This window comes from Pseudochaenichthys georgianus, chromosome 13, assembly GCF_902827115.2.
Source record: "Pseudochaenichthys georgianus chromosome 13, fPseGeo1.2, whole genome shotgun sequence".
In the NCBI taxonomy this organism is placed as follows: domain Eukaryota; kingdom Metazoa; phylum Chordata; class Actinopteri; order Perciformes; family Channichthyidae; genus Pseudochaenichthys; species Pseudochaenichthys georgianus.
This window is the reverse complement of record NC_047515.1, coordinates 15,466,216-15,489,313: the sequence shown is the minus strand read 5'-3', so window position 1 is coordinate 15,489,313 and position 23,098 is coordinate 15,466,216. Positions and strand designations below refer to the sequence as shown.

Sequence of the window (23,098 nt, the reverse complement as noted above, 5' to 3'; positions counted from 1 at the left end):
AAATACCCCATAACATTAAAACATGACAAGTAGGCCTATGTGTATCATTAGACCATTACATCGATGTAGGCTACTTCCTGACTTTAATATAATGTACAATCTGTTGGCAATGCTGAACAGTTTTAAATGTTAAAACCTCGGACTTGGTTGACACTGACTGTTGTCCTGTTGGAAGAAAAAAAAGTCACTCAATATTTTTGAGATAGATGATACATTTAGGCAGCTAGTAAATAATGCTCTCTATGAATACAGTTTAACGCGGAAGAGATGACATGCTGGCTGATGCATACAGGCTGTGTCATGCTGTCATACCTCACAATAGCCACAAGATGTCAATACAGCCCATAGTTGGCTGAAAAAACCAAAACAACTTCTGGCCCAACAAGTAGTACAGATCCTGCCAGAATCATTTCATTTACCAGAGGAAAACACCTTTCCCCTTCTTTAAAAATAGACATATTCTTATATATTTCCCTTTGATATTATACAAAGTTGATATCCGTATTTTTTCAAATGTTTCCCTATTCATCTACGCATTATCCTAATGTTTGAGAACATTTTAATTTGGTATTTGTTTTTACTTTATAGGCTTATAAACTATACTTTAGATTACTACACTTTGTGATTATGGGCTGTTGAAAGAATGAAAACAAGGTCTTTTTGTATTCCAACTCTTTCGATGCCATTCATTGGCGCTCTCCTGGTGTCAATCCAATATGGGCGGCGTCAGCTGATACTTCCAGTAAGTCCTCACATGTACAACGCAGAGAGTCAACAGGCTGTACGGGGCGCAGACGTAATATCACTAGTACGACTGGATAACAAAAACAAAGCAGTAGGTTTACACACCGAGGACACTCAGAGAACTTTTGCTCAAAGGAAAATCATTTTTAGAAAACATAACTTTGTATTATTTTTAACACAAATTTAACCGGCTGGGATGTGACTTTCATGCAGACTTTGCGCCTAGGCGGAGGACTATTTCCCCGGACAGATTGATCTGTATTCGATCGAATTTCATTGGCAAAGTTGCAACTTTTTACAGGCGACAGGTTCGTCACATTTACCTGACATTGTAACACTTGGCTCCGTCACCTCTCGACCATGGCGGAAGCGGCCCAGCAGCCACACCTGGTGGAAATCGACCCGGATTTTGAGCCCCTGTCGCGGCCCCGTTCATGCACTTGGCCTTTGCCCCGGCCGGAGTTCATCAACCCGGGCGACTCCAACACGTCCTCCCCGGTGCCGTCTGTGAAGCAGGAGCCCACCGGCAACGACTTCATCAACAACCTCAGCCTGCTCGAGGAGACCGAGGACTTCACGGAGCAGAAGCCTGTCATCCTTTGCAGCGATTTCCAATGTCAGGAGAACTGTGTCCACCAACAACCTCCACAGCAGCTCCATCAGCAGCATCAGCAGCATCAACAGCAGCAGCAGCAGCAGCAGCAGCACCAGAACCCGCAACTCCCGCATCAGCAGCAGCAGCAGCAGCAGCAGCAGCAGCATCAGCAGCAGCAGCAGCAGCAGCAGCAGCAGCAGGTGCCTCTGCTCTCCTCCCCGGTAGGCTCCTCGTCCTCGGCCGCCGCAGCCGCAGCTGCCGCCGCTGCCCAGAGAAAGAGCAGCTCCTCCCGGCGAAACGCATGGGGGAATATGTCATATGCAGACCTTATAACCAAAGCTATCGAAAGTTCCCCTGAGAACCGACTAACTTTGTCTCAGATTTACGACTGGATGGTGAAGAGTGTGCCTTACTTCAAGGACAAAGGAGACAGCAACAGCTCTGCAGGCTGGAAGGTACGTTTCTCTTTTTTGGCACTTTTATCCAGGAGATACAGTGTGCGTAAATCTTTGTCATCTATAGCATGAATGGCGAATGACTGCTGCTTGTGCCTGATAAAACAGCAGCCTGTGCCAGTTTGTGTGTCTGCAGTTCTCACAGGGTATTGATTGTTCTTTATGCAATTTTTTGTATCTACTATGGTATCACTGTAATATTCCCCTAGGGATTGCTGACTTTTCTGTGGCGTTGAATAGTCTACTGTGAATATATAGCTTTTTTTTTTATCAGAGCTTTATTGTTTATCACCATCATCTATGGTTGTCACTGTTATTGCACAGGGTCTTCCCCACAAGTATTTTTACAAAAAAGAATTCATGAGGAGTTAAGTATCTGTAAAGTTGCTAATCATTTGGTCCAGCATGGCCTTATGAAACCATGCCCCCCCCCCCCCCCCTTGCATTGTCATCCATCCAGTTAATAGCCATTTAGACTAAACTGGCCAGTTGCTACCATGACCTGAGAGAGTCATCTGACTTCTCCCTGCTGTATGTGATTTATATGAGTCTGCTGACTCAACAGGGTTTTTTTCTACCCTCTTTGCCTCATTGCTTCCCTCGTGTGCTTTTCAAAACTGCTGTGAGTTTTGTGTTCAAGAAAGTTCCCCTCTGTCAGCTGTCACTAGAAAATGTATGATAGATTTTAAGGCTAAATCACAGTTTTCCACATTAGACTCTTGAATGAAGTTGTGTTTGGACGTCTATGTCGTAAGGAGATACCAGAAGCATTCATGTTCCCTGGAAACAGTCCAAAGTGTTACACAAGAAGGGACTTAAAATGTCTGATGTGGTGTGGCAGGCCCTCCCACTGAACACTATTGAAGGGCGTACACCTCCCTTTGGAGACAAATAGTTTCAGTGGTGTCTGACAATAAATTGATGACAGTCTATTCTCTCAGCGAGAAATTATATTGAGCCTGTAGTCACACATTGAGAGATTTATTACGGCTTCCCTCTGTTATAGTATGTCTGGGTTGCCGATGAAATGTAAAGCAGTTGTGGGGGGGTTATGTCTTCCCCTGTCAGAGCAGGCTCCCATGGTTGAGTCATGTGCTGAGAGGTGACAGGATTTCAAGTGAGACTTTTTTTTTTACATTGAATAACATAGATAGATTAAAAAAAACTATAAAAATAAGAAGCTTTTTTTTTACACTGGTTTAGAGTTGACAGAGCACAACAGCAATGCCCACTCTGAAATCATCAATTTGACTGCAGTGTTTACAACAAGCCCAAGACTCATGTTGAGCTGTCAAATAGCCCTTTCAGAAAAATGAGAGGAAAAAACCCTTGAGTGTGGTGAAATACCCACAATAAACAAAGCAGGTACTGGATAAATGTGTTGCTAGGGCGGTGATGTTATTCAAGTAGGTCCTCTAGGATAAATCATATAGTGGATACTATATATAGTTAATATATCATGATTTACATTGATACTTTAAAAGGTTCAGGTTTCTGTGTATGGTGCTTTTAACTTGAATTGTCCTTTCTGATCACAACATTACGTGTGTGTGTGTGTGTGTGTGTGTGTGTGTGTGTGTGTGTGTGTGTGTGTGTGTGTGTGTGTGTGTGTGTGTGTGTGTGTGTGTGTGTGTGTGTGTGTGTGTGTGTGTGTGTGTGTGTGTGTGTGTGTGTGTGTGTGTGTGTGTGTGTGTGTGTGTGTGTGTGTGTGTGTGTGTGTGTGTGTGTGTGTGTGTGTGTGTGTGTGTGTGTGTGTGTGTGTGTTCCTGACTACATTGTTGACTAACCTCCAGTTAATCATGGTGGACGGCTTGTCCAATTGAGGATAAAAGCCAATTGTGGGTCAGTGATAAGGGTTAGGGTACGTTTAAAAGGGAAGCGACCTTTATCCCAAGATGTAGCTTGTGGTGTACAGTTTCACAATTGTCATCATGATACCATATTAAATTGATTATTTGGACAACAATATATTTGCTGAGTTCTTAAAGTCAAAATGAGATTCTATACCCATATCAACTCACACAAATATAAATGTACATTTTATCACAGGCAAAAAACACCTACAGAGGGTTAGTAGCGTCTGAGGTTGCAGCATATAAATACAATGTTAACTGATGTTGACTTTAAAAATAGGATGATTATCCTGTACTCATGTCATTATTATTATATATTATGTAGATCATTAACTGTGAGTCAAGCTGCATTATTATGTACACTAGTACATATTTATATTTTGCCAAGTATGCAATAGATTCAAACACTGTGAACATGTTGGTTAGTCTTCATTAAGGCCTAATTAATGGCTTCCTTAATAAACAGTGAAGTCTCTCAGTATTGTTCAATCCCTTGATAGTTATTGTGTGATTGGCGGCTTGGAGAGAGGCGCTCAGCCACCGCCTGGGTTCACTGCTTATCCTGCCATGTTGGGGGTGTAGACTGAGTAATACTGTGGGAAAGCAAAGTGCCATTCATTGCTGCGAGGGGAGTTATTCATAGAGCTCCCTTCGGTTCCACACAGGGGGGCTATCACACATTGTCTCTTCGGAGTGATTTACTTATGAGCCAGGCAAGAGAGAAGGTGAGGAAAGATAACAATGTGAAATGGTAATTTAGTGGCCAGACATGTGTTTTTGGTTGAGTTGTTTCTTCTTGAATGACCTACAGACAGTTAATCAATCAGTAGTAATATGCTTAAATCTCTCCATTTCATATTTGATGAGACATCTATATTCTTTGAAATTCTCAAGGATAGATTGTTTACATCTCTGACTGCATTATTACATTTTGACTCGACTAAGACAACATGACTTATTGGAAACACAAAATGTGACCTCATTCCAAAGACAACTTTGCAAAAATGACAAAAATATTCAAAACCAAAAAAACAATCCACCTTTGGTTTTAACTCCATCAACCTTCAAGACGACAAAAACAAATAGAAAGAAAACCATACATGTTCTGTAATTGTTATGTTGTGGCTTCTTCTGTGCTGTTACACGGTAATCAGGATGACAAAAGTCTTAACACCAATGCTTTCTAGGTTTCCAGGCACCTCTGACTGTTCAACAGTAAGTGCAGTCTTTTTGAAGTTAACCAGGGATCATTTGTCCATGTGACTGATCTCTCTGAACAGATGGGTCTCCTTCTCCTGAAGGGAACGGGCTAAAGCACATGTCGTTTTCATTAATCTATGATTAAGGCTGTCTGCTTGTAATTGTTTGAGGCAGTCCTCCGCAGTCGGTCGTGTTTGAACTGAGTCATGACAGCCTCCACACTTCTCAGGCCGTCTGCAACAGTGTGAATTTTGAGGACAGTTGTGCCAGGTGGGACCAGCTTGGAGAATCTCTCAAAGTGGACTGGACAGAACGCCCGTCCAACTGGAAGAAGAACAGATGGCCTAAATTCTGTATCATCAAACCTCTCTGCGGAGCTGTTATTTATATTTGTCCCATTCTGGTTTCTTCCTTATTTCACTCCATAAGATGGCATTACTGTATGTGGTTCAAATATCACCCTTGCATTATAATATACTATGCACACTTCCTTGCATAGCTTCCAAAAATCAGTTCTTCCTTGTATTTCTGTAGTATACATACGTCACCACAAGATAAATATTTGGTTTCAGCCAGTGGAGCTGCAGGCTCAGGTGCTCTTTGATGTCAGTGTCGGGATCAATTTTGGTCGGAGGTTTTTCTCTGTACATGACGCTCTCTTGAACTGACATTCCTCAATCTCCACTGGTAAACACTCCCACGGGTCTCAAAACAAACTGTGCCGGTACAGACAAACACGCAGGTCCGAGCTGATTGTAGAGCGAGTGACACCGGGGTCGTTACCATGTAAATGCACCCGATGACTCCAATCCCTTTCAGTCTTACAGTAAACACTGCAGGTATCACCGAAAGGGTCCGGATACGAGATGGGTGTGGGATACTGGACAGGAAATTGCTCTTATGATTCTCTCTGGTGATTTATATTCAGAATACAAATCGTGTTGCATTCATATTTGTGAGAAATCTTTCTTGTGCTATGGCATCAAAGATAGCGCCACATCGCGTCACATAAGACTACTGTTTTTGTTTTATTAGCTTATTTTGAGATGGTGTACCTTTTTGACACATTGTTGTTGTTCTTTATACATGTGGAGGTGTAATTGCTGTGTGTTATCTTAAATGTTTTTTGCCTGTAAACTCTAGGAATAAATCTTAAAGAAATACAGAAGCTGAGACGTTTAATTCCTTACTTATCACAAAGCTTGTTGTACTTAATTACCGATCAGAAACTGTGAGTTTCTTTGTGTCTGACTGTGTATAAGAAGGACAGGGAACTGAAAAGAACATCAGTCCTCCTGTTCCTACTCGTCCAACACACACACCTCTCACCCCCCTCGAGGACTCTAACCTTGGCATTGCCCCAAGACATGAGGGGCAGCTGTGTTTCTCAGGCAAAGAGCTGGAGGAGCTCTCCTCACCCGCCTCCCCATTTCCTGCCTCTCCATTCCTGGTGTTCTGCCTGTGCACAAAGCAGGGCACACTTAGTGTTGTGTAGAGTCACTGCCTCCCCCCCTCTCAGTCAAACTCCAAGGCGCTAACCACTTACTGTCTTCCGAGAAAAATTAAGAGATAAAGAAAGAAAAAGAGTGAGAGCTGCAGAGACCCAGAATGCTCTAAGTTCAGACTGGGTGACACTTGTTAGGAGTTGCATAACACGACATTTACTGGAATCAAGGAGCCGCAGGCCAAAGTCTGGTGCCACTGGTTAGTCAGCGGAACTGTGAGGCACTGTGTGAGAGATATGTGGGACGCTAGTCTCCTGTGTGTGTGTGTGTGTGTGTGTGTGTGTGTGTGTGTGTGTGTGTGTGTGTGTGTGTGTGTGTGTGTGTGTGTGTGTGTGTGTGTGTGTGTGTGTGTGTGTGTGTGTGTGTGTGTGTGTGTGTGTGTGTGTGTGTGTGTGTGTGTGTGTGTGTGTGTGTGTGTGTGTGTGTGTGTGTGTGTGTGTGTGTGTGTGTGTGTGTGTGTGTGTGTGTGTGTGTGTGTGTGTGTGTGTGTGTGTGTGTAACCTGGGCCTCATAATTAAAGCCCTGCTGCTGGCAGATGCATAGACACGATGGCAGACAGACAGACAGGCCAACACAAGGAACATTCCTGCACAGGCTTTTATACTTTATTTAAAAAATGTTATGCGGTGTGATATCATGACTTTCCTTCTCTCCCCATCTGATTTTAATCCAGTATCTCCTTACAAGTGTTAGTGCTGTCGTTCACATGTGATGGAGCCTGAGGCAGAACTGTTGGGAGAAGGGGTTGAAGTAAACGCCAGTGTGTGTGCTCTATGGGTTCTTGAATGCGAAACACTCTGGTCATTTTATACTCAGAAGTCAAAAATGTTTGGCTTCATGTGCCAATGAGCCACTGCCATAGGGATGAACTAGGGCCCTGCCTCCTACACAGTGTCATAAAGCAGCTGTGAGTATTGGTAAACTCTCTGTGTAAGACTTCTTGATAGACACTTGGACAGTGAATATTTTCTTATTATTAGTAAATATATTGATTATTTATTTCCTTAAATGGACACATTTTGAGTTGAAATTCCAAAACCGAAAGTGACATCTTCAAATTTTAAAACACATAGACTATTACATTTTCATTTATATAAAACAAATACATTTCTGGAATTTGCGAAGTGACTTTAAATGTTTGTCTTTTTTATGAATGACTCAAATAATCATCATGTTATGCTGATCCATAAGCTGTTACACAGCCTACAATTGTTGTCATGTTTGAAGTGATGTTACTGTGCCCCTCCAAACTTTGATTTGGCAATCGTGTGAAACTAATAGCCCCACACATGATTTCACAACGTCATGTTGTCCTTCTGACCCGCTCCACATTTGTTTACGTCTCGTCTTTGTCTGTCTCTCATTCCCACTGCCAAGAAAATGTTAGAATATTAACGCCTCAAACCTCAACAGACTGAAATAAAAAAGAGGCAAGAAGCAGGTCAACGTGGCTCAGCTGAGATATCAAATTATGTTGACTTCTGCTTGTGTGTGGCACACGTTTATTTACGGATCTAGCCACGTCGTAACTATAAAGCCACACTAATCCAACTTCAAACAAGTATTGACTATTGATTGTCTGTCTGTCTGTCTGTCTGTCTGTCTGTCTGTCTGTCTGTCTGTCTGAGTTTAAAAGTCTTTACAAGTTCAGATTTCTGGTCTCTGCTGTTTCAAAACATTATTCTCGTGCATCAAATAACATTCTGCCTCCACCAATCTGAGCCACCAATGATCATTTTAGACAGCTGAAACAAGAACACCTTTCATTCATACGTTTAATGATTGTTATAAATGCCTTATAATGACTTTCAGCACTTGTTATTGCAGAAAAATAACATTTAGGTCCATCATACAGCTGTTGAATGTTAATCTTTTCAGAGTTGATATTGATCATTGTTATCCACACTATTCTACATTATCAGTTTAATTTTAAATTGCTTGGATCAGAGCTTGGGCTTGGAAACAAATCCCAAATGAAACACACTGTCAGATCTCTACACTATTTCTCTAAAACAGATGAAAATGAAGTTGAACATACTTAGTTTTTTTTAACTTAGTGTCACAGCTGGTTCAACAGCTGGTTACTTCACCATTAAAGAGCCTTTAACTATCGGGAAAGAACCCAGGATAAACCACAATAAAGTGCCTCTTTCATTTAGTGAATTCAAACAAATCATGTCAAGAGTGTACACGGGTGTTTTCCACCCACCTCAAATACTGGCATCACACAACCGTGCAGCACTCCTGCCAGTGTTTTGTCGGTTCTTTTTCTGGCTGTGCAACAGAGGACAGATCATTCAGTGAGTTTAGAGTCCAGTGACTGCACAGACGGTGGAAGTGATATGCAGAAAAGCTACCAGCAGAGAGTAAAGCCTAATTTAATAGGGCAGATGAGAGGTGCCCACGCAGGCTCTGGAGTAGAAAACTATAGGCTACTTACGTAACCCCAGTTCTCAGAGTAACATGTAGTGAGATGTCTCACTATGGGATGCGCCTCATCGCGGAGCAAACAGAAGCATCAATCTCATTACGCCAATCCTGATTGGCTGGTGATCTTGACGTCAGCGTCAGGGAATCCACCCCCTATAAGTAGCTTGCGCTACGTCGCATGCGTCATTCAAAATAAGCACCTCTTCTCGCTTCACCATAGCAAGGAGGGCCGTCTGGTGAGACATCTCACTACATGTTACTCTGAGGAATGGGGTTACGTAAGTAACCTATAGTTCCCATTCATAACACTCCGTTCGATGTCTCACTATGGGATATTGTAGCTCCCGTATTGCCAGACAAGCTTATCTCGAAATTCACCAAACCAACCAGAACTTAACAGGTAGAGCTCTGACTCAACAAGGTGCCCAGCACTGCTCGGGCCACACTAGGAGCAGAGACGTCTAGCCTGTAAAAGCGGACAAAAATGAGCGGCGAGGACCAGCTCGCTGCTGCACAAATGTCTTGGATGGAAACACCCTTGAACAAAGCCCAGGATGTAGCCAGACCACGAGTCGAATGAGCACGCAGACCCGAAGGTGCCTGCAAACCCTGACTCGTATAAGCCGTTGCTTAGTAACGGGCTTGCCCTTCTGAGGGTTAGCCCAGGACACAAAGAGTTGGTCATTATGACGAAACTCTTTTGATCTGTCCATATAGGTGCGTAAAGCACGGACTGGACACAGCAAATCCGGCTGCTGTTCCCCGGAGGAACACAGCGGCGGAGGAAATGCCGCAATGTCAATTGGGGTACATGAACCAACCACCTTAGGTATAAAGGCAGGGTTGGGCTTCAACAACACTCTCGTTTGCCCTGGGGCGAACTGAGTGCATGAAGGTTGTACAGATAGTGCATGAATGTCACTGACTCGCTTGGCAGATGCCAGAGCCAGTAACAGCACTGTCTTGAGTGACAAGTGTTTCATGTCAGCTTCTTCAAGGGGTTCAAATGGGGTTAGAGTGAGTCCATCTAAAACCACTGCCAGGTCCCATAAGGGCACCAGTGACCTGGAAACAGGGAGGAGCCTGCGAGCCCCTTTCATAAAACGGCAGACCAAAGGATGTTGGCTAGCCGTCTTTCCCTCAAAGCCCACATGGCATGCAGCAATAGCAGCCAGGTACACTTTGATCGTAGAGAAAGCTCTGTGTTTATCAATCAAGTCCTGTAGAAATGATAAAATCACCCCGACAGGACATTGAAAAGAGATGTGTCCTTTTTGAAGGCACCACTCCTCAAACACCCTCCACTTACAGTCATAGAAAGAGCTGGTGGAGGAAGCTCTCGCACTTCTGAGGGAGCCCCACTGTATTCAGATTGTACCACTCACGGGCCAGGCCCATAGTGCCAAGCACTCTGGGTGTGGGTGAAAGATCGCCCCCCCGCCTGAGACAGTATGTCCCTGCGTAGTGGGAGCTGCCATGGCTGCCCGCACAGCAGCTGATATATATCCGCCAGCCAGTACATTGCGGGCCAGTGCGGAGCTATCAGGATAAGTGTGTGGCGTTGTTCCCTCACTCTGGCCAGAGTTGGGGGTATCAGAGCCAGGGGTGGGAACGCGTACAGAAGGCCCGGAGGCCAAACGTGCGCGAGCGCGTCCACGCCTAACGGAGCGTTTAAATCGCGCATTGAAAAGAACAGCTGACATTGAGCATTTTCTTTCGATGCAAACAGATCTACCGGGGCTCTGCCGTAACGCACCCACAGCTGACTCACAATCCTTGGATGTAGAGTCCAGTCTGCATATAGTGGTGCACCTCTGGACAGTAGATCCGCCCCGAGGTTCATCACTCCTGGTACGTGCGTTGCTCTCAGAGAGAGGAGACGTCCGCCACTCCATAAGATCAGTTTGCGTGCCAGCATGTATAACTGGAGAAAACGCAAACCCCCTTGGCGGTTTATATACGATATTGTGGTCGTGTTGTCTGTCCTCTGAGAAAAGGCAGAAAGCGTTTTAGGGTGAGGAACACCGCTAAAAGCTCCAGGTAATTTATGTGCGCCCGCTGGAGGTCTCTGCTCCAGAGACCCCTCACCGGACGACCTTCGTAAATACCTCCCCAACCTGTCAGACATGCGTCCGTGGTGACCACCTTCCGTGAAAGGACAGCACCCATAGGCACGCCCCGTACTAGAAAAGTCGGGTGCAGCCAGTGGCGCAGTGCCATTACGCATTTTGCAGTAACCCTTACTCTGGGTTTAGTTTTAGAGCGGCTATCCAGCGCTGAAACTCCCCCATGTGTAAGCGTCCCAGTCATACGGCCAGGATGGCTGACGCCATGAGCCCCAGTAACCGCAGGCATGATCTGAAGAGAACATGTTTGCGCAGCTGGAAATGAGCGAGACAAGCTCTGAAAGCTTTCACTCTTTCCGCTGACAGGCGGGCTGTAAAGGGCACAGAGTTCAGGTGTAAACCCAGGAAGAGTATAGTCTGCGCGGGGCACAACATGCTCTTCTCTGTGTTTATTATGAAACCCAGGTTGAGCAGGTGCTTTACGAGGACATTTGTCTGCGTAACAGCCTCCTGCTCCGACTGTGCGAGAAGCAGCCAGTCGTCTAGGTAGGTCGCCAGGCGAATGCCCTGTTGTCTCAACGGGGCTATCGCGGCTTCCGTACACCGTACAAACACCCTTGGACTGAGAGACAGACCGAAGGGAAGTACTCTGTATTCGTAACAGATCCCCTGAAATGCGAACCTCAGATATTTCCTTTGTGGATAATATACTGGGATGTGGAAATACGCATCTTTCAGGTCGACTGATGTAAACCAGTCGTTTTGTCGCACGAGACGCAGCAGAGATGTGTGAGTGAGCATTCTGAATTTGTATCTTTTTAGATATGTGTTCAGAACCCTCAAATCCAGTATTGGCCGAATTCCGTTCCCTCCCCGTTTGGGAACGAGGAAATACTTGGAATAAAAGCCGCTCTGACTCTGCTCGGCGGGTACTATAGATATAGCCCTCTTTTCTAGAAGTGAGAGGATCCCTCTCTCAAGAATATGGGCTGACTCTCCTCGGGCTTGTGAATACAGAATGCCCGAGAAGCGAAGGGGGGTGACAGCGAATTGGAGTCTGTAGCCCCGTGTTACTGTCTTGAAAACCCAAGCAGATGTTGTGAGCATCTTCCACTGTATGCTCCTTAGAGCCAGCGGAGATGTCACGTCTCTTACCCTCTGGGTCTCTATTTGTTGTGTTATGGGGCCCTCTAGTGTCTGAACACGGTGGTACCCCATTTCGACAATCCCCACCGACACTGCGCATGCGCATGACGGTGGTGCCTTCACAACCCCAGCCGGCACTGCGCATGCGCGTGACTGTGGTGCCTTCACAGACCCGTCTATTATCCGCCTTTTGAGAGAGGCCGTAGCTGCTCTCAGAAGGGGAACAGTTGACAGACTGTTTATTGTTTTTATTGTTTTTCTTTTCATGTTTTTGAGCTGCGCCCTTGGCCTGAAGCCTGGATGCGTCAGCGGAAAATGGTTTATGTGAGAAACAACAACAATATTGTGACATGTGTTTTTTGCGGACTTGAGGATGGTGTTGAGGCATCTCTCGAGGCAGCGGGAACACATCTAGAGCTGGGGAACCGTGGACTTCCAGCTCTGTCACAGAGGGGAGAAGGAGGGGCTGTCAGGCCACCCGCTTCTTCTTCCTCGACTGCTGGCCGAAATTCTGGGTTGGCTGCGCCTGGGCTGCAGCCGGAACCGGAGACTTTCTAGGCCAACTCGCCCTCGTCTCCTGCCTGGGCTGGGGACTCGGGGCGGGCTGCGACCTCTGCTGTTTCGGTACTTTGAACCGAGCAGGGTTCGAGGCAGCTTGGGCGTAGGACTGCCGCTGTGAAGGCAGCGGCTGGACCCTTCGAGGGAGACCGAGGTGGAGGGCCTCGTCCTCCTTCTTTTTCGACTCGCATCTCCTCTGCATGGAGGCGAGAGCAGAGCCGAAAATCCCCTCGGGAACGATGGGCATGTCTAGCACATTCTCCTTTTCCCGGTCTGGGAGGTTGGTGAGGTTGAGCCATCTAGCTCTTTCCTGCACCACCATGATCCCCATTGCCTTGCAATGTTCGTGTTCTGGACGGCGCAGCGTTGAACACGAAGACAAATGTCTGTGATCGCGGCCATTTCGTCCAGAACGGCCGGTCCAGGATTGCTTGACAGATCCTCGCAGAGCTCCGCTTGGTATGCGGTTAGCAGCGAGGAAACGTTCAAAGCCCTGGCGGACAACGCCGCGGCTCGGTAGGACCGTTCAGTCATGGTCGACTGGAATCGGTCCGCCTTCGCTGGCAGCGTGGGGTTCAGTAGTAGGTGGGCTGCCACCAGCGGTTCCATAGGCGGGATGCGGAGCAGGCCGAGCCTCTCCATACCGTCACAGTCTAGGGAGGAGGCACCCTGGATTGGGGCCTTGTTGCTAAAGGGCCGGTCTCTCCACGAGACCGACACCTCATCCAACATCTCCGGGAAGACCGGAAGGAGTTGCCTCTTTGTCCTCGTTGCTTGGGGAAAATGTTTCCCCTCGTAACGGGACCTGGAGGTCTCCTTGGCCATTTCGGGCCACGGGATGTCTAGTCTGGAAGCGGGACGCTGACACACGGCCTGCAGGTCCATGCTCAGACAGGGCGAAGCTGGTGTGCTATCGCCCGGGAGAGCAGCCATCGCTCCCGGCTTTGCAGCCTGAGCCGATGACATGAAGATATCGTCTTCTTGCTCATCCGAATCAGACAGGAGGAACTCAGAGGCACCCTCTTCGTCCTCCATATAATCCAATTCCAGGACATCCTCCGCAGGCGAAACCATGGTGAGGTCCAGCCGGGAGCCCCAGCTTGGTAAAGCGTGGGGCTCCGTTCCCGCGTCTCTTGCCGCCACGGGGTCCCAGCCTGACACGGCGCGGGACTCCGGTTCTGCAGCTGCCGCTGTTGATGAGCCCCAGACCGACACAGTGCGGGGCTCAATCTCTGCGGCGGACGCCCCCGCGTCTTGATTACCAGCCGGCAAATCAACTGACATGAGGGGGTCCTGTCCCGACAAGCTAGCTTGACGTGCTAACCGTCGGCGGAGGCTCTTTACGGTGAAGCGGGCACAATGCCCGCACGAGCCGGGGTTGTCAATAGCCTCCTGGGCGTGTTCCAGCCCGAGGCAGGACGAGCAGACCTGGTGTGAGTCTGTGCCTGATATTTTCAACCCGCAGCCGCAGAGCCGAGCCTCCAAGTTCCTGACTCCTCTGGTGTGAGGGAGAGAGGCGTCCATCTTGTTCGCCGCGTGGTGTGAAGAGGACCCGCTCGTAACAGGTATCCGGAGAAAAAAAGAACGGTGTAGATCTTTTTTCTCGTTAATATTTTTTAATCTTTTCCTCCTCTGTGAGAGAAAAAGAAAAAACGTCCTCGCTACCGTGGTGTCGGTAGTGAGGGAAAGCAAGCTAGCAACAGGTGTGTTGTTAGCTTGAAAAAATCAAAACCTTTACCTTAATTTCCGAGGAAAGAAACGGCGAGGTCGATTATAATACTAATTGGTGTGTTAGCATTAACAGTCTTCGTGCAAAGCAGAAGAGTAGCCGGTGAGCGCCCGTCGACCGAAAGTTAGCTTTGGGTTCAGTCTGTGGACTGTTAAGCTAGCCCGGCTACCATCGAGATGTGCTCTGAAGCGAGAAGAGGTGTTTGAATGACGCATGCGACGTAGCGCAAGCTACTTATAGGGGGTGGATTCCCTGACGCTGACGTCAAGATCACCAGCCAATCAGGATTGGCGTAATGAGATTGATGCTTCTGTTTGCTCCGCAATGAGGCGCATCCCATAGTGAGACATCGAACGAAGTGTTATGAATGAGAACTAAATTGAGTTGACATCCAGCGGCACGGTCAGGTAAACAGTCATTGGGGATGAGTCAGATTGTTTTGTTTTCCTCAGTGTGGATTTGGTAGTAGCGAGCCGAGAGCACGTGGTGGTCTGTTTTGGCAGAGGGTTTGCTCAGGCGCTGAAGTTTGTTTCACAGAATACGCTGTTGCTCTCTCTGCCAACACAACTTCCTGTCAGTCAGAACCTTTTGAAAATGATCCCTTTGGGATTAACAGGAAGAACGCAGCTTTGTTTTACAGTGTGAGAAGCCTAACTGTGTTGATTTTGAATCATTTCGCCATTCAAATGAGAAGTGAAAGAAAGATTTTTCTTAAAAAACGAGGGAGTGAGTAGAGCAAAACTTTTATGGGACTGCTCACTGCCGAGGGCCCCAGACCACAAGCATTACCCAGACCCACATTGTTGTGCAATTCCCGCCCTAAAGCGAGTATGCACGGTGCCTGTCAGACTGGCCGGGCATTATCACACAATCACACATGCATTCAGGCATGTGTGATTGTGTTCACATCCATGAGTGCTCACGAGAGCCCTGTAGCTGGCTGGCATGGGTGGAAATTTAAATGCGCACTTTAATCAGAAGCACGGTTATGACTGTGCGTCAAACAGCTGGTCCCCTGCTCCTGTTGTCACGGGAACTAATAGTTTGTTTTAAGGTCAAAGTGCGTACCAGTGTAAGATAACTGCTTCAGCCTGGGATGTTCTTATTTTATCATCCTGACTGATAGCTGGGACAGACAAAATGTAGCTTTCCTGAGATTATTTATATTTCTTCGTGGTACTGCTATATTGTCCTGTACACTCAGGGATCGGCATCTTAAGTTTCCAAGTGGCTGTTTTGGATTCTTGGAAGTGCAGCAGTACCAATCTGGAAGATCGGACATGTAACTACATGTCGTCTCATTTTTCTCTCAAGGAGTCTTTCATGTTCTGATTGAAGTAATAGACAGGCGAGATAAAGAGCTAAAGAAATGCGTCACTGGGTTTTTTGAGGTCATGTTGAGAATGCATTCATCAATATTCTCATTGTTTAAAGATACTGGCATTGGAATTTCATTCAGATTAATCTTAACTTGTAATTATCAGAGGTTTACCTAAATGTCAGAAATATTACAATTAGTGACAATTTTGCATCGCCATACTGTAGCTATCCCAACTCTTACTGATACAATCCATCCTTCTTGAGAGAAAAAACCTGAATCATGGGATCTCATGAAAAATTGTTAATTTAATGTAGCACATTATGAATGTTATAAACAAATGGTCCTTTGCCTTCCCTGTCTAGTTTATTAGTTATGTTAATGATATAATTGTCTGCCATCATTGCTTTAATTATCTCTTCTCTAGAATCTATTACTTCTCTCTTCCTCCACTTGCGACACACACTTTCAAGAGATGCAAATATATGCCCATGACTGACAGGAAGTGGGTGCTTTGAAAGCAGTACAAGGTATGCAGCAGAAGGGTACTGATGTCATTAGCGGAGGAAGCAACACTGAGCATAATGGCAGATTCTGTGGCTTCTTCCTCTTTCAGTATATCCTTAATTTCTTTAAATTCATCCGCTTTGCATTACTCAGGGCTGGGAAATAAAAGGAATCGGTGTGATTGTTTATCGTTCCTCTAAATTGTTCTTATATATTCTCTGAATTGTCATTTGAAATATTGTGGTTTTCACATGACGTTATCAGCTAAATAAAACTGCATGACATCAGATGAATAGAGCCAAAGTAAATGCTGGAGTGAGACTTTGGTTTACTCATGTGTGGCTCCTGTCCTGTACTGGTGCCAGCTTGATAGTAGCGCCTCTGGGGTGCCAAGTGCAGGTCTTGGTGCCCTTGTATAATGTCACACTTCATATCTACTGTCCTTCACCATTGATATTGAATTAATTTGAGGAGATATGGATGTTGTGCGGCTCATACAGCTCAATCTACAAGTTCAAAATCATAACACCAACAACCATTTTGTTATCTAAGTAATCCCTGGACTTGTTTAAGCCTGTAAAATAATAGATGGATAGATGTATAGATAATACAGTAGCACAATGCAGCTGTACTCTCACAAAATACGTTTTATTTAACATTGTAACACACTAACAATATATTGATTGTGTGACTTGTGATAGCAACAATGCTATACAACAAGGACACGGGCGATAATATTAAAAACTAAGATATGTTAAACTATTAAACAGAATAATATGCTTTTGCTATAAACAAACTCTGTTTTGCGATTTGAGATAAATGTGAAAAAGGGAGCCAAGTCACTATCTAGTCGACAGATTCTGTTAAAACACTAGTTTACTAGAATAAAGTCCCCTGGCACTCCTTCACATATACAGTATATCTTTGTAGTGATGATTGATGTTATTATCTTTTTGAATGAGCCCATCGTAGGAGAAAAAAACTACTTTGTGATAAAAGGACTGTAATGGCTCTACTACATCTCATAAGGTTTTCTTTTAAGTTGTTTTCTCCGTGGCAGAGCGTGAGTCATGCTAGCTCAGAGCCGGCAAACAGGTAAGTGCATTACAGCCCAACGTGCACACGTACAAATGGCTTCATGGACATCATGCATATAGGGAGAGTTTAAAGGAAAGAAGGTTAAAAAAGATAAATAATATCATGTGGATTCATATAGGGAGGATCTCAGAAAAAGGCATTTAAGAGCTGCATGAAAACAGTCCGTATTCAAAGCGTGGGTGGTCGTTTTTATTCAATTTGCCAATTTTAACCAATTACAAACAGTGTTGGCCGTTTTTCATGAGTACAGTTTATAATTGCACTTATTTATGTCAGTGCTTTGCAGTGTAATAAAACACATCAAATAAATGAACTAATGAGAAATGTTCTCAGCTCTGAAGCCGTAAGGAGATTTATTGATGGAATCAACACACAACCATAAAAACAGCCCGGGGATATCCCCATGTTTGCCAGGTTGAACTGGGGTAACAGGCGTTTAAATATAACCCCCCTAACACTCCTCCCATGGTGGGCTCAGGCCGTTACACAGGCACCCAGCAGTGCTCCACACACTGCATCTTTATCCCAGCAGAGCAGGCCCAGCCCAGCCGCTCTGCTGATCAGAGGCAGAAAATACCCCAGCTCCACAGACACAGCTCTGTGCACTTACAGACTCACATTGTGTCGCACATAGCAACACATGCACATATTTCAGCATGTTAAGCTTAGCCAGCACAACCCGGTCCCTGTCTGTACACATGAGCTGTGTGCTGCTTAATTCTGAATCAGGAAATTAGTAAACACAGATTGCCGTTAGCATGCTGCTGGGACATTATTTGAAGGTATGTGTAGCAGTTATCATAAACAGCATATGCATAGTCTGAAGAAAATAGAAAATGTAATGTGAATCATTCAGTAGGTCACTCGCCACTAATGCAGCCAACCTTTCGAGCAGTGTAGGTGACAGTAAGGAGAGTGCAAATCCATCAATATAACAACATGCATGTTTTTCCCTTTAGCATTTAACAATATTTTCCTAAAGAGAACTACTAAGAATCCTCAAATATCTTTAAATGTTTTGAGAGTTTTAGTTGAAGATGAAGTGGTGTTTGAAGTTTAAGCATTAAAATAAGTTAATGTTTCAGGTGAGCAATGAAACAAAACCTTAAAAAACATATGTTTTGAAGACAGGAGTTATTACATCCCACATTTTCTTCATGAAAAAGGTCACATTTTTAAAAATACAACTTGGCCGTTGTTATGAAATAAACATATATCGTTTTGTCTAGTTATGGTCAAGCTTACCTAGCCTGTCAATAGCTTGAGAATAGGATAAATCAGCGATACACTCTTTATTGTTTTGTTTTTTCATAACTACTGATGCCTACAATTCTCCTGCAACACTCTAGTAAATGGTAATTGCCAAGGAATGTGCCTTCTCTACATGGCCTGACGACACAAAAAAGTAGAAAAGCAAAAGCCATATTGGATTTTAAGGTTTGCAGCTAACAAACACAAACAACTCTGCCTTCTTTATTCAATCAATAATAGCAATGTTTTCTCTGAGCAATTACTCCAAATGTCAAACCTTGGCCCAGCCAGAGGAAATGGCAGACGATTCATTATTCTCTTACCAAGTTGTGTTTGCTTGGATACATAATGAGGACAAATCATAAGTGGGGAACTGTACTAAAATGTACAGTAAGAACATTATCCTCCATTGTAATCCTGCTGGAAAAGCCTAACTGAACAAGGGCCCCCTCTTTCCTTTTTCCGTTTGTTTGCCCAGTCAGACTACAGAGTTTTGATTAGGAAGTGGTGGCTCTTAACCCAATGTTTGCTTCAGCCAGTCCCTTGCATTGCACCAAGCATGGCCTCATTCTGCTGTGTTTTGCACCAGAGAAACCAAAGGCATCAGTGGGATCAGTATCAGGACTGGCCAGCTCTTCCTGTGCGGATACAATGCAGCAGGAAGTTCTCTAATAGCCCCTCCACTCCACCACTCGTTTCACACTATCATACGGCGATGAATGATCCTGGAGTGTCAGTAGCTTTGCTGCTTCTCGCCTTATGCGCTAAACTAACTCGCAGACTATTTATCATTTGTCTGCAGCGTTTGTGAGACCGCGCAATCTTAAGCTTAGCCAATCATCATCCGCTCAGGCTTCCAAGTTCAGCAGTGTGTGTGTGTTCAGGGGGAGGGCGGTTGGTTGCACTCAGATTCCTTGCAAAGGATTGTGAAAAGGAGTCCTGCCAAGAGGCCGTCAGTAAATACATTTGCAGACAGATTTGCTTCTGCATGACGGGTGTTTTCTGCCTTTCCATCTGTGCTTTATGATGGTCATATAACTCAGCGTGTCACAATGGTCATTTTGGCAAGGTTCTTTCTTATAGGTCAAAGACTCCTAGTTGGGCTTATACAGTAGAACTCTGAATTGAATTTGAAGGACTCCACTCTAAGCGCTCTGCATGTGTCCTGGCCTCCTCTCTCAACTCTCTATGCCATTTTGAATGATTGAAAGTTGACGTCAGCCGGTAAGAAAGGGACAGTTTTTGCTGCAACATGAGTGTGTGATCAGCTGTGGCCAGAAGTGTATGTGCACGATGTCCCAGAGGAGCATGTGAAAAGGACAAGGGAAGAATAGAAGACTAGGAATGGGGCGAGATGGAGAGAAAGGGCAGCGATGGTCTATTTCTGGTTGAATCATGTCAATTTTTTATTTTAATCTGGGTCTGCTTAAAAAAATAGAAATTGTGGTTAAAGAGGCTTATTTGTATACCACTGTTAACAGTGACACATTTATCTGTTCACAGCCAGTACAATCTGCGGCGCTGTGCTGTGTTGCTCGCTGCTACGCAACATGAATGACAACAATAATTTTATTTTTTCCGTACTCTTTTAATGGAGTCCTAGAAAGACACAGGTAAACTTAGCTATAGTACTTTTAAATGGTTTGTGGGTCAAACTAGAGGCCAGTTTTATTAGTTTCGGAAAAAACTAAAGGATCTTATAGTTCGAGGGTGGACTATATGTACATTTTCTTAGTTTTACTAAAACTATTGTGAGCTGTATAGTAGGATACAAGGTACGACTATCTTATAGTGGGTTACTAGGTACGTCTATGGGTATTTTCTTAGTTTTGGGGAACACTTTGACAGTCTTTTAATGTTTTTTATTTTATTTTATTTGTAATGACTGTTTTTAAATGCCTTTGTCTGAATGTCTTTCATTTTTGTAAAGCACCTTGAATTGCCTTGTGTTGAAAGGTGCTATATAAATAAACTTGCCTTGCCTTGCCTAATGAACCCAAGGGTATAAATAATTTAATAAAATGCCCGAGGCTTCACATTTCCTGTGCTCTGCTCTTTATATCCACTGCCTTTTATGATCATTGCTGTATTGACTTTAGTAAATAGGTCAGTGATTATCCCCGACCAGTTCAATATTGGTGCTGATGATAACTTATCAAACAGCAAACACATGAAGTCATCACAATCTATTCAGATTGCTCTGTGAATTTGGTAATGCGAAGTTGTAATGCTATATTTTCTGTGTGTTTGTTTGTTTGTTAGTATACAACAGTCAACTTTCATTTTCATAAAACACAACACTAAAACAATCCCCCTGTATAAATACTGTTATTTATGCTAAATCAGCTTCAACCATAATACCCAAGTCTTAACATCCTATAATTCGGCACATGTTGGGAACTGGGGTCAGAAAGACCTTTGATCTTGTCTTCATTGACCATTTATGTCCAATAAATAAGAAATCCCCACCATTAAACAACCAGGCAGAACTGACAATATAAAAGATATATGACATCCTCCCTCTTGCCCATGTAAGCTTTCACTAGCTGGAGGTGTTATCACTTTGATCGGCCTCTACTGCCTGTTAACCTCAATGTGCCGCCTTAGGTAAACCTGCTTTCATAATCTATTGGAATCTATTGTCGCTCTCTGGATCACAGAATACTTTGTGCATCTGACATGAAGGGGAAAACCCTGCTAGTGTGTGTGTTTTGAATACTCTCTGATCCCAGTGAGTAGTAGCTCCCTGTCACTTGTCGCCCCACCACCTCACCTGGAGCTGTGTGCTCAGCCTTATGCTGTTGTTAATCTGGCAGACCTGCTGAGCTGGTGTTAGGCTAATAACAGGTTTACAGGTCTTCTGTCTGAACCACATTGCTCTAACTCAGCCAGACTCAGCACAAAGCTCCAGACATGACCATGCAACAGCTTTAGGGCTACTTACTTTAGTGGTTAGAAATGCTGCGCCTTATGCTCTATAGGTTGTTCTCTTCATAGCCGCAGACATTACACAGAAAATAGCTAGTTACAGTGCTAGAACAGAACACCTACCTAACTACTTTCAAAACATAGCTAATGAAAGGTGAAGGAGTGTGTTGAGGACAGCACCGGTTCTCTAATGAGTTCTGTGGAAATAGTGCAGGGAAACCACATTGTTCACTTCCACTGGTTCCCTATCTCTGGTAAATGTTTGTGAAACCTCGTAGAGAACTGCTGCCGTGTGAGTTTAAACCTGCTGCATGCTTTCAGTCTGTGAGGATGGAGCATTGTTGCAGATGCTTCATACCTATAGCTGTACAGGCTGTGCAGATGAGGTTTCACTTGTGGCTTCACTCGATTGAAAGCAGCCCTGCAAGTAGGAGGTGTAGCTCTCTTTTGGGGGATTTTTTTATCCGATTTGACATTTAAGAGACAACCCTGCAGACATGTGTCGACATCAGTCTGTTTCTCTAGTTTTCTGCAGGTACTTTGCTACGGAAAATGTGTGAGGAGAGGATACTTTAAGGAAGGATGCGAGGCTGAGGAGATATACTGTAGGTGTTGAAATTGGTAGAAGACAAGGAAACAAGATGATAAAAGGAGAGGAGAGAATAGCAGAGAGGAGATGAAAGGAGGTGAAAAAAAACAGGAGTAATAGAAGTGGAGAAGGAAGGAGAGGAGAGGGTGATGCACTGAACACTGTGGCCTTTCAGCAGTGCTGCCAGTAAGGGACTTTATACCAGCACAGTGTGTACTGACCCATGCCCACTCTGTCACACACAACCTCTCTTTCTCTATTTCTTAAATAGCCTAGACTCAAAAACACATTCTCCTTCTGCCTAACACACCACCCAGACGTCCGTACTGCAGCCACTTGTTGAGTCATGACGTATCCAGTCACGTATTTCAGTTTCAGCAGTCCCCCGGCAAAGCGAACATTACTTCCATTTAATAAATATAGTATGCATGACATCAGAGATAAACATAAACTCTCTGCTAGTGGGGGGCGAGGGAGGGGGGTTGAGTTTGTGGTATCCATTTGGCCCACAGCGCTGCGGCTTTCGCATTCCATGCCTTTTTACTCTGCCTCACGACCGCCGCGTTTCCTGTGAGGCAGGAAGTCAGCTCTGTTTCCTGTCACAGTCCTCTTTCATGTGGTCACTTCCTCATGTTTTCCCAGAGCTGCTCTGTTCTACTGACTCAGAATACGGAGCTGCTGCTCCTGGTGGTGGGTTCAGGCAGAACAGAGCAAACATTTTTTTTTATGACCTCTGGCTTTCAGAGACAGAGTAATGTCAAGTTACTGCCTGTTTTCACAACATTTTTTATGATTACATTCCTCAGTGCAACAAAAAGTTATCACTGTCTGTCCACAATCTTCTGTTTTCTTTCCAACACTGTATTACTGTCTTTTCTTTGTTTAAAAAAACAAAATAACTCTACTTTTAAGATGGGACAATGTCGTCATATTTTTAGACAACACCAGATAGGACCATCCTCGAGCCACGGTAGAAGGAGATTTTGTAACCTGCTGAAGAATGTTGATTGTGATGGCTGCCTGGCTGGGAATCCTGCCTTTACTGTTTCCTAAGAGATACTAACAAGTCGGCTCTGATTACGATTGAACTTTGCACACAGTGATTAGTTGGAATGTTAAGATTCCT

The 23,098-nt window shown here is 44.7% G+C and overlaps 1 protein-coding gene across 1 annotated transcript in view; it reads left to right on the top strand.

The window, feature by feature from the left end:
• Window positions 1-765: 765 nt before the first annotated feature.
• foxo1a (forkhead box O1 a) overlaps window positions 766-23,098 on the top strand; it is a 29,738-nt gene continuing 7,405 nt past the window's right edge. Inside the window, exon 1 of the mRNA XM_034097036.1 lies at window positions 766-1,794. Within this exon, the coding sequence (XP_033952927.1) occupies window positions 1,105-1,794 (690 nt within the window). The 5' untranslated portion in view covers window positions 766-1,104. The remainder of the gene's footprint in view (window positions 1,795-23,098) is intronic.